Source organism: Haliaeetus albicilla, chromosome 13 (genome assembly GCF_947461875.1).
Source record: "Haliaeetus albicilla chromosome 13, bHalAlb1.1, whole genome shotgun sequence".
NCBI classification, from domain to species: Eukaryota; Metazoa; Chordata; class Aves; order Accipitriformes; family Accipitridae; genus Haliaeetus; species Haliaeetus albicilla.
Genome location: NC_091495.1, coordinates 23,656,369 through 23,673,608, shown reverse-complemented (window position 1 = coordinate 23,673,608; position 17,240 = coordinate 23,656,369). Strand labels below are relative to the sequence as shown.

Genomic DNA, 17,240 nt, shown 5'->3' with positions numbered 1-17,240 from the left:
TTGCTGTCCATAAAAACACTGAATGCAAAAACCTTTTTCCATTACAGTTACTGTGTCTTGTGGAATAAGAAACCATAGACACTTCACCTGCATGACAGGAGTTAAATATTTTATCCACATGCAGGTGGAAAAGGATGTGCAGTGTACTCTGGTGTCTTGAATTAATGAAGAAAAATACGGTGGTTGTTCTAAATTACCTCTTAATGTTTTACTCAATAAGCTGAAGACCATGGTAAAAATAATATCATGACACATAATCAAATAACCTCTGCTAATAGGTCCTTTTCTCCTAAATGTAACAGTTTCTCTTTAGCAAAAGAAGTTCTCAAATTACAGTAAGTTTAAATTAATTGAAGATACCAGAAGGTGGTGGGCTCCCTGACAATAATGCTCCATCTTTCTTTTCACATATACAGAAATGAAGGATATGCAATTATTACAGTATTTGGTAAATTAATCCCAGTTTGCTGTTACTGCACTTTTCAAAAGAATCTCAGCAGTACTGTGCTTACTCTGCAGCTTAGCTTTTTTACTACTCATATGAAAAAGGTAGCTTGTAAGCTGACATCCTGCCCCTCTTCAGGAAGGTGAAGTAATAAGGTGTATCCAAATGGTGGTGGTTCAATCGAAAACCAATAATCCCCTGAGAACAGATGATTTATGCACAGCACATGTTACCAAAGGCAGTTGTTGAAAACCATACAACTACTAGTGTTCTAAAGGTGGTGTGCAGCTAGGACTGTGTTAAGCTAAGCCACACACATGTAAAGGAAAAGTAGCATTAAGAGGTAGATATCAGTTTGCAGAGGTATCCTGAACATTTGAAACCACCTTCTGTTACCTGTGTACCATCAAGAGTTTTGCTGCATGGAAGAGAACTGGCCAATACTTAAAAGCTTGCATCCAAATTGTTTTGTTCTGGTTTAGGTAACACAGTTTTCCTCATTTCCGAAGATACAGTTTTCTGTTTTACCCTGTGTTGAGGTCTTTAGGACAGTATGATGAAATCCTCAAGATTCTGAGAAGAAATTTGAAGCTATGATAGCCTGCTTCGGTAAGGAGAAGTTTGAGGCTAAGATAGCTTGCTTTTGTGTTAAAAACACAATCATACTAGCTTAAGCTTGGGGTCCTCCCAAGTGCCTATCAACTTGTGCAACATGAGAACTCCCTTTCTACTTCTCTGAATACATATTCCCCATCATTATGTGAAGTGGCATGTATCTTTCTTTACATATCAAAAAATGGAAATTATGAACTGGAGAGCATTAGATTTTTCTCTGATGCAATAGCTGAATTTTGGAAGAATGCTAAATTCCATCTGCAGCCCCATCCAAATGAAAATGCATCTCTTGTATAGATTATCTGAGCACTTCTCTGAGAGACTAGCTTGTTGTTCAGTTCTCTAGGTTTTTTGTAGGGCTGTGTTAGGAACCTTAGCAATGATGATCATTCAGTAACATAAATGCAAAGGCTGAAAGTGCCTGAAAGCTGAGGTCTAAGAAAGAACGTACATACTTCAGCTCCTAAGATCTTTTGCCTTCACAGATCTGAACTGTCTCCCCTTCAGTGCCTTAAATGACAGGTAGGCTCAGGAAATCTAAACTGCCAGTCCTTGGGATTTCTTCCAAGCTCCATTATGGATATAAGGAGTGCATCCAGAACTGGAGTCAATTATGCTTTCAATATGCAGTTTTTCTTTAGACAGATAGTTATATTCTCTAACCTCTAGATGGAAAGATGATTTTGTCAATTATGTTGCAGTGTTGCCAAGAACTCTCTGTCCTCAATAAAATTTCTTTGATTTTATTGTTTCTTTTACCAGGCAGAGTTTTAGAAAACTGTTTAAGACAAAGCCAACACTAAGTAGAGTTTCACAACTTTGGGGTTTGATTGGTTGTTTTTTTTAAACTCAAATGTGTACAGAAATACCAAAATTACTATGCAATCAAATACTGGTTCCCATGCGAACTGTAAGCAGCTCAACTACTATTGCCTGGGAATTGTAGTGTCCCCAGAGGTGTGCTGCCTCTGCCTAGGGACTGTAACTATAACAACAACTTCCATAGCAGCTAGTATGATCCCTCTTCTCTATGCAGAAGCATGTTATTTTCCTATGCTCATACTGTTGACAGTGTTTCTGCTTACCTGTTTTCTGTTCAGGCAGCAAGTGGTTAGTGATAGGGGAAGACATGGTGCTTATACTTCCTGCCTATGCTTCTTTAATAAGGACTGTGAAAGCAACAATAAAAGCCTTAATATTGTATCTGAGTAACCCTGCCCCTATGCAAACATAAATGTCCGTACCTAGTGGCTGCATAGTAAGATAATCTTTGAACTGAAGAATGCATCTAATGTACTGCCATCACTTTTTCTTTTCCCTGCTGTGATACTGTATTTCTGGCACTCATTTACCCTTCACCCAGATAACACAAGTGAATGCTGAAATGGCAGGCTGCACATAAATTGTAGATTCATACAGACTGGAGAAGACGTCCAGGCCAACCACCTCCTCAAAACAGTATCAGCTGAATTCAGACCAGGTTCCTCAGGCCTTCTTCCAGTTGGGTCTTAGAAAACTCCAAGGACAGAAATTCCACAATGTATCTGCAACCTGGTTCAATGCTGAATTATCCTCATACTGATTTCCCACCCCGCCCTTATACCCAGTTAGACTCATAGGGGTCTTGCAGATTTTGTATTGTTGAAGTATATGGTTCTTAGAACACAATGAACACTCTGTTCTTTCATTCTGAATGTTTTCTTCCAGGTCATCCACAAACATTTTTACTTGAAAAGAGTGGAGATCATGGCTCAGTGTGAGGAGTGGATAGCAGACATACAGCAGTACAGCAGTGACAAACGGGTAGGCAGGACTATGTCACATCATGCAGCAGCTCTAAAGGTGAGAATTGCTTTTGTAATTTTAAACCAGAAGATGACAAATGGCAATGAAATTGCTCAGTAATTTTAAAACATGTAAACAAACATCAGTTTCCCAACTCTCAAGAGGGAAAGTGTATGTGCATGCCACTTTCTCAGTATTTTTTCTACAAGTTAAATTTTCCTTTAGTGCCTATCTTGCCTATTTCTCTATAAATAGTTGTATAAGATAGAGTTTATTTTGTTCTCTCTAAGGGTGGATTGGGGGTTATGATAAAGTTGTACTACAACCAATTCCTTGCCAGAAAACAAGCTTTTTGAATAGACAAGCACAGGTACTAAACTGTGATCCATTACAATTAGTTTTACCCTCTGTTAACTTTTAACAGTTATAACCTTTATAAATGTTTTCTTCCTTCCTAGCCAAGTACTATCACTTGTGTATTTTGTGTCCACACACACAACAGACTTACATTTTTTATTTTTCTTCCCCAGAGGAGCAAAAAAAATTTTTTAAAGGCTTTTATTGCTAGACTTGCATTCTTTCAATGTGCCTGGTCTTCAAAAGGAAGTTACTGTTAGTTACTATGATCAGTGTACAAATCTCTGTATATCTGTCTCTGTAACAGATCTCATCACGAACTCTTTACAAATTTACATTTTTACTGTATGACCTACCTAATACAAGCCAGTTTCTGCTGTGATCACAGAACACAGATATGACTCAACTGCAAGTCAAATAGCATAGTATTTATATTGATGCACTTGTTTGCGGCAGTTCTGTTTACTGCCTTTAATTTGTCCCTAGCAGCACTTGCTAATTATTCTGTTACTACAAGGACAGTACCAATCCTTAAATACAGGGAAAAAGTTTATCCAGTCATTGAAACAGTACATTTAAACCTTTTCTACTTACTCCTTTTTTTTGCCTTATTTTGTCCAACATTGTGAAAAGTATTGTTTTAACTATGGTCTTCCACGCTGACTTCTTTTTGTATATTCAGCGTCATACAGCTCAGTTGCGGGAAGAACTTCTAAAACTTCCCTGCCCTGAAGGATTGGATCCAGACACTGACGACACCACAGAAAAATGCAGTGCCACAACAAGCTCAGAAGAGACTATGTTGCACGAACAGGTTAAACCCAGCAGTAGTAAAGATATCCCCACTGATTTCAAGTTATGAGGTTGCATTGACATGGACTTTCTAGACACAAAGGCTTTGAAGCACAAGCCAAATATGTCAATATTTGTATGTAAGAAGCTAATTATGTAATAGGTAATGAAATTGAAACTATACTATGCCCTTAAGGTTATACAGTTTAATTCAAGATGATCTTTTATTTACCTGTACAAGAGTGTAAACTTTTTTGTGCTTTTATTTTTCAATTGTGAGAACCACTGATTGGTATGTTTAAAAAGTTATGTATACAAGAAATGGATAAATCACTGATATATAAGGGAAACTACCTTAGGAAAGAATGTTTACTGAATGTTTATTATTTTTTTTTACTTGTAGAGTGAGGGCAGTTGTAACAAAGAATATATATTGGTCATTCTTACAGCTACTATTTAAAGTCAGAAAATTTTCACTGAATTTGATAGATTTTACGTTTGGCCATATATTCATGCTCATATTTGATTCTAAAGAAAACCTCCTGTATACTTCAATAAACGTTAAATGGACATGATCCCTCTTTTATGATTTACTGGTACATTTTTTAAATAAACTGCCATAAAAGACGTTCTAGCTGAAGACTTGCACTTGTATGACTGAATTCATTACAGTCAACATATTTAATTTTATGCTTACTAATTCTAAAATGCAGATGAAATAAATGCACATGGTTTTACCTCATGCCAAAATTTGGACTTCTGAATTAATCTTTTGTTTGGCTATTTTATGCAAACTAACAGTATTCTAAATTTCTTAAGGGCTATTCTGAAACAAAGTCTTTTCTCTGTTGAAATGTCTGATTTTTACATAATCAACTGTATTCTTAAGTACTGACAGGGGCTAATGACGTGCCACACAGGACTCTCAACGTTCTGTAGTTCCTACTGTATAGACTTATTTCCAATTTTATACTTGCAACCACACATCCCTAACTAAAAAGGGTAAGGGATTTGCTTGATTTAATAATCAAGTCTCGCTTTCAACATAACATGCATTACTATCACTGTTCTTAATTTTTGAGCGGTCCTTGAAGGACTAAAAAATTATTACTGGTAATTACCTCAGACTAATAATCTGTTGTATTATAAATACTATAAATCAGGCAAAACCGAAGCTTTTTTGTTTTCTATTTGTTCTTTGTTTATAAGTATCACGCTGGAATTTTTTCACTTTTTGTTTTACAATGTATTATGGCTAATCATTAAAAATGGCACCAACTGAGGTTGTGTTTTTATGCTGATGGTTAACAGACTTTGATAGTTATGACCAAAGTACAGTTTTTCTGTTACATTGATATGTTGTGTTAATCCAAGGCCTGTCCTGATTGTACATACCTCTCAAAAGAACAACTTAGGCACGTCTGTGTTACTTCAGGGGATCCTTAATCAAAAAGCAAAACAAGCAGCTCTCTGCCAGAGCTGCTGGTAAATACATGAAACAAGAGTTTATGCTACATAGTCAAAGTGTTAGAACTTCATCAGTCTTAAAACAGCACTGCGTTTTTCTAGATGGCTATTTACTTCCCTTCTATTACTGTACAAAATGACTGTGATACTCTTTTAAAGGCTCCAAAAGCAAAATTACTCGCTGACTTCCAACTATATTTAAGTTAGTGGTTTCCATTAAATCTCTTCATTTAGTGCTTAAACTGTCTAGCTACAGGAGCACAGTCTTTTTATAAAATTCTGGCACTTCCAGCAGAACGAAATGTATCAGACCTGAATATCCTCCTTAAACGTGAAGACTTTTTTTACCATTAAAAAACAACACTGAAATAAAAAGTACCTAACTTGCATTGATTTGACATTAAGAGGGTGGCTAACATGATTGTACCATTTTCTCTAGTGTGTATTTATGGTATCATAGCAATGCTAATGTGAAGTTACTGCTGCTTAATTAAGCAGATGTAAACAGCTGCATGGGATATTAAACTCTAATTTGTATCCACATACCAATTAGCATTTATTTTGCTCTAACCTGAGCTAGAATGGTATTGTACCAAATTAATGCAGAGATTCAATCCTTAATAACGTGCAACTATGTTACAGTGTAGTAAGTAAACTGTGAACTTGGCAACAGACACAAAATTACATTATTTTCAGGGTTTTTAGATATAACACACAAGGTAGCTATGTTACTTTGCAGTAAAACCATAGTAAAACCTATGATGTATGTTGACAATTGAGTATTTTTTAACCAGTTCCCCTCATCTTCTACCATTTTATCAAACTGAATAGAAACCTGTATAGATAGATGTCATGGTTTAACCCCAGCCAGCAACTAAGCACGACACAGCCGCTCACTCACTCCCCCCCCATCCACTGGGATGGGGGAGAAAATCAGGAAAAAGAAGTAAAACTTGTGGGTTGAGATAAGAATGGTTTAATAGAACAGAATAGAAGAAACTAATAATGATAACACTAATAAAATGACAACAGTAGTAATGAAAGGATTGAAATGTACAAATGATGTGCAGGGCAACTGCTCACCACCCACCGACCAACATGCAGCTAGTCCCCAAGCGGCGATTCCCCGCCCCCCCCTTCCCCATTCCTATACTAGATGGGACATCACATGGTATGGAATACCCCTTTGGCCAGTTTGGGTCAGGTGCCCTGGCTGTGTCCTGTGCCAGCTTCTTGTGCCCCTCCAGCTTTCTCGCTGGCTGGGGATGAGAAGCTGAAAAATCCTTGACTTTAGTCTAAACACTACTGAGCAACAACTGAAAACATCAGTGTTATCAATATTCTTCTCCTACTGAACTCAAAACATAGCACTGTACCAGCTACTAGGAAGACAATTAACTCTATCCCAGCTGAAACCAGGACAATAGATCACAGTTTCTAACCCATCACATTAAAGTCCTGTATTTTAACTGTTAAGCTGTTTTTGTAGAAAATATTTTTAAAATCAAGAGAAATTATTTTCAAAAGTGCAAAGGGCATCAAACTGCTAATTAGATTGTCCCAGAATTTTACCCCTTGTTTTTGGTCCTGCCTTTGGCCCAAGATTCACCACTGCCACCTTGCCATGCAGTGTAGAGTGAGATGTTACCAGCTATTAAGAATCACTGTAGCCACTCTGCTGAAGGAAGAGTGCACCACATAGTAAGTCACAGACAATAATGCCAAGCCTTTCTGACTGGCTGAATCTACACTACCTGCTGAAGAGGGAACAGCTCAGCAATCTATGAGACCTTGTGCTCCACGAGAACAAACCACTCATTACACTGACTGCTGTGCATAAACAACTGTTCTGTTTTGCAGTTGTAGACGGTACTCTTCATATACAGATATGAATAATACCTCTGCAAGATTTAGTGGTTTCCTCTGGAACTTCCTTCGGGTAAAAGATGTGCATAGCTGTATGGATTAATGCTCTTCTGTAATCCTACCGCCACTATACAGGAAAAAACAAAAATTACAATCTAGAAGAAAACCAAGAAAATTTGAAACATAAGAACCCTGTAAACAACTTCCAAGTTCCACTCCAGTAATTATGTTAGATGTTTAGCTACTAACAGAATAAAGTATGTGTGACTATAGATGGACTAGGTCTACAGCAGCCTGCTGGGCTTTGTTGCTGTTTTTTCTTCTCTAAATCTTTGACATAAATTCAAGGTAGAGATTGTGCATGTCTGCTAGTCTACTCTCCTTTGCAGCAGGTAAAATCATGCCAACACAGGTAAGGCACTGGACTACTGATAGCTTCTAGGGAGCTTCAGTGTGAGTGTGTCATCAGTAGTGTGGTTGGATGATGATCTGTTAAGCAGCAAAAAACTCACACAATGCAGATAATAAATGTACTACACTACTTATGATGGTTTTAACATCTGTTTGCTGTATCAAATAGGGCATTCAGTTTCTGGCAGGAATCATATTGTTAAGAAAACATTACTACAAAACAATATTTTGTTCCATGCAACTATGTAAAACTGTACATAGGATGTTTATTAGGGGAGCTTTTCTTCCCCAAAATGTTTATGGTGTTACATAAACAAATGTTTTATTTTACATCCTATAACAAACAACTTGATAAGCAAATAACCATATTATTAATTTACCTTGTTTACCCATAAATATCTGAACACAAATCCAGCTGACCTACATTGAAGCCAGGACTATGCTATGTTACTCTGATCCCTGTGAAGGAGAATTATTTAGGCTTAGGTTTTTAGTTGGAGTTTCTCAGGCACGTCATCTTCATTTCTTACCTCTATGCTGCCTTTGTATTAGTGTGGATTAGAAGTGTTCATGGACTTGCCTCCCTGGACTGTCAACTCTCTGTAGTTAGAAACAGAAATTATAAGTATTTTTTCAATGGAAAGGAGACACAGGTTTACCTTTATCTGACCATAAGGAACAAGTGTATGTTATAGACGCTATTTCAGATATATGTTCTCTATTTTTTTTTTTTACCATGTATATACACACATACATATTTATGTGTGTATAAATGCATCAGGTCTGGCAGTTATTAGTCTTCAGAAAACAGTTTTCTGAGCTTTATTTTCCCTCTCCTTTTCCACAGATAGTGACATTAGGTGGAATGTGCAGGCATTTATATCGGAATGTGAGCTTTCTGAAATACAGTAAGCTGAATGGGGACAAAAGCAAGTTCTACAATTACTAAACCAAATCACAGGTAAAAACATTTCAATCCACAGAGATTTTGTTGTTACTGTTATTTTATTCTCCTAGAACATGAATGCAGAAAATACAATATCTACCCAGTGAGTTACTATAGTAGAACTCTAAAATAATCTCACCACTGCCTCTATTTTTAATAAAGGCTGTGAGAAAACAAATCCCAAACCACAATGCTCCATCTTGATTGAAACAGTTCTGCATATTGTGACCTGTCATCTCTGCAGGCTGCAATCTCTTCTGTGCTTCTTGCCTCAGAAGCAACTTTTTGGCTCTTGAAAAGTGATAACATGGTCTACTTAGTTCTCCAGCTGTATTAATGCTATTTATCCTTTACATTAAGAGTGCCTGTAACCATATCATTTAATAACACAGCATCATCCTCAAATGTCTAGATAATATTAATGCTAGAGTTGGTAATATTTCTGTAATTCAGGTAGATAGATAGCAAAATTTTGCTTTTAAGGTTGTTCAGTTAAAAGTCCAGAAAGGAAAGAAGCAGGCTTTTAATCAGTCAGAGACCATGCAGGGCATCTTGCAGCCCTGCTTCTGATGGGAAGATAGGCGAGTTAATCTTGGGAGCCAGTGCAAGCACTGCCCTAAGAAAATCTGCTGGGACTAAGAAAATGAATGTTATTGTCCCCCTCAAAGATATTTAGAAATGAGGTGACTGTGGTGAGACTTGCACACAACAGAAGTTGTTAAACCTTGAAAGTAATGCCCAAAATCATACTTAAATCAAATATAAATGTATATTTGCAAAAATAACAAGCAGGCTGATCTACTGTGGTTGCTAGAGCAACAAGGCAGATGTGGTTTTACATGAGCAACGTGTCTCAAACATGCCATATCTCACCCCATTTAAAAATTTGCAGACACTTTCCTGTTGCCACTGTTGTGCTCCATACTTACAGTTTAACCACTTACTGCATTTTTTTTTTTAATTTGTTTGTCCTGCACCTCCATTCATTGTTCTCTTCCTCACCTACCCACCCACATCCACAGCCATGCATGAAGCCTTCAGTAGTTCATAAACTCTTTGCCTAAAGCTCTATGGGTAGAAAGCAACCACACACCAATCCCCCGATAGCAAATATAAGACATCTTAAAAAAAACACCACAAAAACACAACCCTCTCCCACCAGAAAATTAAGCAAACTAAAATGTCATAATAAAAAAAAATCAGTTTGCCATCATTAAAGACTGCCTCTGTTGCTTCATTAAGCATTTTCTCATTTACCAGAACAAATGCGAAAAGCAAAATTGGACACACACACACACCACCCCCACCCCCCCATCTTTTCTGTTTTCTATCAGACATTTAAACAAGTATGTGATTCAGAAAAAGAATACCAACAGAAAATGTCTTGCAACCTACTCCTAAACAATGGTTTGGATGTCTCCAGAAGTCCTGTTCTCTCACCTTGAAACTCTTTAAAGTTTTCAGCCACAGAAAACCTTTGCCCATACCTAAATTAGCAATATCCACATCAGTGTAAACTTCCACGACTTTTGTCAGTCAAAATTCCTTTGTTTGAAACCTCTGGTAATAATGATAAGCTTATTTCTACAATTATTTTAAGCAGCTTGTAAGAAGGTGACAATGAGTTGGATGCCACACAGCTGTACAGCAGTCTTAGCTGAAGCCCAGCACAGCACAATTCTAAGCCTAGAGTATGACAGCAACTCTTAACACTGCACAAGGAGTACCAGTATGGTTAACTTAGGATGTAAGAAGGCCATCATCATTACACAGGCTGTGCAACCAGCCTAGGCAAGCACCAGCATTCTCACATAAGGGAAGCCAGGGTGCCAGATCACTGTGCATGCTAGCTGGGAATGGTCCTGCAGGATACGAGTCCCAGCCTCCATCCTGGCTATAGCTACAGTTCAGGCTGTCCTGAAAATCTTGCAAATGTTTGCTGGCAATGTACTGTGGCAATAATTCAAGAGGAAACAGAGGTGACATGGCAGATCAAAAACTAATAGCCAACAACAGGGTTGCTGGAAAGGAAATGATATGCCTGCCAACAGGACCCATCCTCTCAACTACCAAGTTGTCACTGTGCAAGTCTCAACTGGATTTTGAGGCTGTTTCAACCAGTGAAAGTTGGTGATATAAGAAATTCACAGGGGCTGGCCTCCAGCTCAGCAGCAGTCACAAGAGAAATCATGCAACCATCTGGCTGGCTGAATGAATGCTGCCATATCATGTGGGATTCTGGATAAGTCCCAGAGCATTACAGAAGCCCCAAACTAGGGGAAAAAAATGTCTTCCAGATTCAATTCAATACATCTCCTGTCTGCCTCATGATCACTAAAGGCAATAGAGTGTGCAGGCAGGTCACACAGACACTGAAACACCTGCTGTCATGTAGCTCCCTGGGAGGCTTTAAACATTAGCAACATGAAGGGTCTAATAGAGACCACCTGATCCGTATGACAGAACAGGGAAGACATGGTGGAAATTACATCCAAGTGACAATTTAGCTTGATGCAGATTTTACTCTAGTTTAAAAAAAAAAAAACACCACCACACCAACACTACAAATATACACTCAGACACAAACAATTGTTGTTGATGACAGCAAATGGAGACCGAAGCAGAGGTACTCCAGAGAACAAAATATCCTTTTGTATCTGCACTTCCTACTGATGTGTTAAACGTCCTTCCGCTCTTTTCTAGCTGTTCCTCCAAGGAAATCATTCATGTTAGAAAACAAATAGCCAGATGAACAAATGGCACACAGCAGGGAACTGAACATCAGTAACCTGTATCAGAGGAGAAGCCAAGCCATTTAAACAAAGAATAGGAGGACAACAGTACATGGCTCCTGATAAACAACTGTGTAATGCAGGAAAGATGGTTCTATCTTGAAGAGCTCTCAAGAGTCTGGACTGCTAGCAGAAATCAATGAAGGACAGTGCTGAAATTTCAAGATTGCATATAGAGAACTGCAGTAGAATGCTAAATTCAATGTATGCCTAATGCAAGACATGGATTAATCATCTGAATAAAAATAACACAGTTAAAATGCTTGTTGTGATACTGCTGTCTTCCCAAAAATGTTAGTATGACTTGCATAAGTGTATTTTTAATTACTACTTTAAATAGACTTGTGCTTTTACTTGCAAATGCATTTTCAGGCACAGAATCCAACAGCAAGTGATTTTCCATTGCCAAGTGTGCACTCAAAGACAGTTGTCCAGTCAATGTCACCAAGGACAAATCATGACTGTAAATTCATCCAGTTTTAATAGTTCATTTTCCACATTTCAACACACTGACCTATGCATCAAAGCTCCACTAAGGCAACAGAACAGTGCTCAGTGCCCCAGCATTCATCACAGGCTGTGATTAAGCATCCTACTGGTCAAAATCTGGGGTCGCGCAGCAAAGCATGCTTGCTTGATCTGTCATACAGATATTATTTGCTGTTCATTCCCAAATGTTACATCCTGCAACTGATGCAAAGTTTCCATGCAGATTAAATTGCCAGCAGTGTTCAACTCAACCTCTGCCTTCTTTTTATCAGACTGAATTTGTTCTATAAGCCCTCTGGAAAAAATGCCACTATTTACATTTTTCCTAAATTTAAGTATTGCCATAGTTGAACAGCTTTTGCCTTAATGGTGTTTGGGTTTTAGTTCAGTTAGCATACGTAAAGAAAATATTTCAGAGTTCTTATTCAGCATCATCTTCTCAGTTTAGGCCTTTGTGTATTACTTGTTATTTATATGACATCTAAGGAAAAAAGAGAGCTCTGTATGAAGCTAAAGGAAATGTTTCAAGTGTCATTTTAAGGCATGTATCAGAGAAGATTATTTGCTCTGTGCTTTCTTGTTAAAATACTATTTCACCATTCTTGTGACCATTCTGTATACTAAGTTCTCTGCCCAAGGTCAACTGTATCATAGAATCATAGAAATGCTGACCAGGAGGGACAGCTGGAGGGGATCGCCCTTTAGCCTGCTCTTCCCTCAACTAAACATCTAGCTCCCTCAGTGACTACGACTACTCATGGAATACATGATCTAGGTCCCCCACCACCACAATAGTTTAGACTCTGCTTCAAGCTAATTGCTTTCTCCCTTTTGTCTCTAGTTCCAGTTATGTAGAGATGTTACCATGGATACCCTGCATTTATAGCTTACTTCAGTTACAAGACATAATTTGTACATTTTCATTTACTCAAAACCAAAACCATTTTACAACAGGTGAAGAAAATAAGGAGGAAAACTGAGCATAGGCCATGTTTCACTTTAAAAAGGCCAGCCATTTCCAGTTTCTCTCATACTTGCAGTAAAACCATTAATCATCATAAACTTATTTTGTCTAAAAGCAGAGGTAATACTTTTTTCCATGTAAATCACTTCATTGCCATGACAGAATGATGTCAGAGAATCTAAATAGGTGATCTAATAAATTTTCCTTTTGGAACATTGTTTAGCATTAAAGGTTACTGAGGGGGGCAGGGCATGATTGATGTCAGCTGCCGGTAAGAAAAAATTTGTTTTAATTTTCATAAAATAGACCTAAATACTACATTGACACAGAAACACTTTTACAAAGTGAGAAAATATACACCTAACTTAATACTGGAGCAGTAAGAACCCAAGACCTTTCTAGAATAAAAATCCAGCTCCAGCTAATATTAAGATTTTCTGAAATTTGTAAAAGATTATTAAAATAAAAATTAACCTTGCAAGTTGTATAATTTCATTCCTCTTTTGAAGGACAGTTTTTGAGTAATAATTCAGCATTTCATGCTCACCATCTGTACATGTACATATAGTTGAACACAAATTCTTTGAAGTGAAATTAGCTTTGCATCTAATTTGACTATGTGCATAAGAATTCTCAAACAATGAATCAGTAGTACAGGAGAGAAACAGAATTTTATTTCTCCCTCCAAAAGCAACCAACCTTGCCTGAATTGCAGTCTATACCTTAACCAAAATGCAGCTATTTACTGAAATCCTACAGCAGCATGGTAGAACAAATATATATATAGCATCATGGAAAATGGAAAGACTGTGACAAAACCTAGAAGTCAAAGCTGTTAGTCCCTGTTTCTCTGTACAAGATCTCTCCAAGTCAAGCTTTGGAAGAAATTACTGACTTTAGTTTGATTCAAACCTTTTTTTTTTTCTATTTGCTCTTTTTTCCTTTGGGGAAAACAGATGAAAAACTATGTTTCACATAGCTTTAATCCCTACTCCTTAATGCAGCAGTGGGCATGCTCAGTAACCACTGCCCTGCTGGGTAAGGCATAGCAATTCTTTTTTCACACAGTTGATCTAATCAGAGGTATTCTACAGCCCACACAGACCAGCTGCAATGAAAGAAGCAAGTCCCCTTTAAAACAGCTATTTCCTATACAAATAAAACAGAAAGCTGGATATCCCCTCAGCATTTATCCAGCTCTTAAAATGGGTTTCACAGCCTCCAATGGTTGCAGGGCTGTAGCTCTATCAGCTTCCTGATCAGCTCCTTTAAAGCCAGCTCTTTGCACATAAGACTTTTACATCTTCACTTACAAATTAGAAACCCCAAAGAAACAAATACCATCTTACACAACACCTAGTCTGGACAAAAGAGAACTAACACTTAAAAATATGGATTGGTTCATTATTTGTTTCTTTTCATGTTGAAATTATACTTCAACACCTGACTCCAAAGGAGAAGCAATTTTGTCAGGGTAGTTTATTTCTGTAAAAAGGTTAAGCAGGTTTGATATCTAACACAAATGTTTTAATTATCCATTTCATCCTGAAGCACAGTACACAGCCACGTGAGATGGCGTGACTTGATCTAACAGATCACTGCTGCGGGAATGAGGATGATCCCCTTTTCCTCACTTCAGAGCTGCACTCCTACACCTGAGCTGCCAGATGAGCTCCAGTGCTGATCTGACCACCACTAACACTGTGACAGTGTCATCCTCAACTGGACAAAAAGCTGCCTGTACAGAGGAACCTGTCAAGAGCTGCAGCCTGCCAAAGGGAAGGGTCTCCTGGGTATCAGAGCAACCTCCAAGGAAGGGACGGGACAGTGTGGATGGAAGCAAGGCAGGAAGGCAGGGTGGCAAGACCTCTCATTTTCAGAGGCAGCAAGCTGTTTGGCCAGCTCAGCTGCTCCTGCAAGTACAGCCTTAGCATTTCTACCTTGCTAATTTTTAAACTTACCCTATAACTGTCAGGTTCCTTCTCTGTTAAAAAAAATAAAATAAATTAAAAAAAAAAATCTATTTATAGATTTTAATAGATCCTTAAAGCAATTTGATTCATTACAACAGGACAGTTTCCTGGTGAATTCAACCTAATCCTTTCACCAGTGATGTTTATTCATTTTTATTCAGCTTGATTAGCTCACCAATTTTAAATTCCTCTAGATGTGCTCTGAAATATATTTTTGGGGTAAGACATATCATTAACATGCCCTTGCACCAGGAAAACCTTAGTATGTTACAGAAAAACAAACAAAAAAAACCCAACCAAAAAAATCAAACAATACATCACCAGTAGATCATCCTCCTGAATACACACAGAAACAAACAGAAATCTTTCTTTTTCCATACGTCTGCATACTGTCTGGGAATCCTTCTGCCTCTCACATGACACATCAAAATAAAAACCAACCACCCTCAGGGACAACAAATCTTTTTTTACCCCCTCCTGCTCTTATACTTCATAAAGACATAGATTATATTTCTGTAGTTTTATGTGTGTAAGCCCACTGATCATGACAGGAAAGCAAAATCAAATAAAATAATTCTGCCTTGTTCTGACAGGGATGACCTGGTCTCTTATCTTCTGATGAGCTTTGGTAAGCTTCAGTAATTTCTCAGTACTGATACAGGAGAAGGATAAGGAAATAGATTAATGTGCAATATCAATTGGATTATATATAGCTGCATATTGGTTCAATGGCCACTTGGAGGATGCCACCTTAAATGAGAACAACCCTTGGTGGCAATCAGTCAGGATCTGGGTGGTAAAACTCCCCAAAACAGAATCTTTACTGCTGACTCTGCAGAATCAGATCCAAAAAAACATTGATTCAAACGAGTATAAAATGTTTTAGTGAAAGGAATTTAAACTCAAACACTGTGTTCTCAAGTGCTGTTTTCCTGTGTGACTCCCTTTATCAATTCATAGATTTTTCCATTCACTTACCTCGTTCTCACTGCAAAAACTATTATCAACTTTTCCAATGTTTGCATTGTTCTTTCCCTTTCCTATTCTCCTTGCTCATGCAAAGCTTCTTTCTTTAAAAAATGGTCTCTTCTGGTAATGTGAGGCCCTTTGCTCCAGACTATTTAAGTAGTGTTTAGTACTTACCTCATACTTGGATGCCCAATTCTCTTAACTCCTGTAGTATTTTCTAGGTTAACAGTAAAAACTTCACCATTTTTTCCTAAAGTGCCACCCTAAATAATTGTGTTACACCTAAATTATTTTTCAAGCTCTTCACCTTTCCACCCCTTTTAAGAAGAAAATATAAAATGGAATTCAGTAATTGAAATGATTCACTTGAGCAATATGTTAATGCAATGTTTAAATGATAATGAAAATAGTAACACAAATGAAAAGGGAAATGTATGCACACATCCTCCATATTGTGTTCAATTTAGGAACAGACTGCAGCTGACAACCTTGTATTTACTTTAAGAAAACTGAGTATTCATATTTTTGTACTCCTTGGTATTGATAAAGGTAGTATGTTTTTTAAATTCATACTGGGGTCCATTATCATCTAAAGCCATGCTACAAGCTGACAAATTGAACCTGCCAGCTATGGATATTTAAATTCCCTCAACCTACTACATGCAGAAACCATTTACATATTTTTTTTAAACTCACAGTACTTTTGTGTGCATGTGTCTCACTCTAATCATTTTCTGCCAGGTGCACTGCAGCAAGCCAAAAAACAGCTTTAAGCAATTCACAGAACTGTTATACACAGCATTTGCTGAAGTAAAATTTCTCTTTCCTCTGTTTTTGACATCCTAGTGACTGCACTGCAGAACTCCTCTAACCACTGTACTTACAGGTGACAACATGCTGATATCTTATTTAAATTCTGCAAGGGCACCATCTGCCCTGTATTTGAGCTATGAGCCTGAAATGCTCTTTATTCCAAGGCAACCAAGAGGTCTTTTGGAGAAAAAGATGTAAATTGTGTGTGGGAGGAAAGAACATGGACTAGGTTTCATTTGCTTGGAAAATTCTATTGCACTCCAAGGAAACAAAGCAGACTTCAAAATTGTCTTGGTCAACCATTGAACCTCTTGCCCAGATGCTTCACCTCTACCAGCAGTGCTGCCACAACTTACCAGGCAGTTCTTCCAGAACATGACTCTCAGCATTAAATGCTACCATTAATAATTATTTTCCTTGTCAGTAACAATAATGTATCAGACGTCTTAAATGTCCACCACCTCCCCTTATTCATGACCCCCTGACCAAGATACTAGAGCTCTTAATATAGATGTATGTAAATTGGTACAGCCTGATCCCTCACTCAGCTAGCAAC

The 17,240-nt window shown here is 37.7% G+C and overlaps 1 protein-coding gene and 1 long non-coding RNA gene across 11 annotated transcripts in view; one reads left to right on the top strand and one right to left on the bottom strand.

Moving 5' to 3' along the window:
• Positions 1-4,569, top strand: part of BIRC6 (baculoviral IAP repeat containing 6) — a 187,388-nt gene extending 182,819 nt beyond the window's left edge. For all 10 annotated transcript variants that reach the window (XM_069800486.1, XM_069800485.1, XM_069800484.1 and 7 more), the window contains 2 exons: positions 2,768-2,902; positions 3,885-4,569. In XM_069800486.1, coding sequence (XP_069656587.1) covers positions 2,768-2,902; positions 3,885-4,064 — 315 coding nt within the window. In that variant the 3' untranslated portion in view covers positions 4,065-4,569. The remainder of the gene's footprint in view (positions 1-2,767; positions 2,903-3,884) is intronic.
• The window catches only part of LOC138688621 (uncharacterized), a 38,973-nt gene that overhangs the window by 5,863 nt on the left and 15,870 nt on the right, over positions 1-17,240 (bottom strand). Inside the window, exons 2-3 of the long non-coding RNA XR_011327513.1 lie at positions 8,269-8,338; positions 7,361-7,454 (exon numbers count right to left, since the gene is read on the bottom strand). This is a non-coding gene — a long non-coding RNA (uncharacterized lncRNA). The remainder of the gene's footprint in view (positions 1-7,360; positions 7,455-8,268; positions 8,339-17,240) is intronic.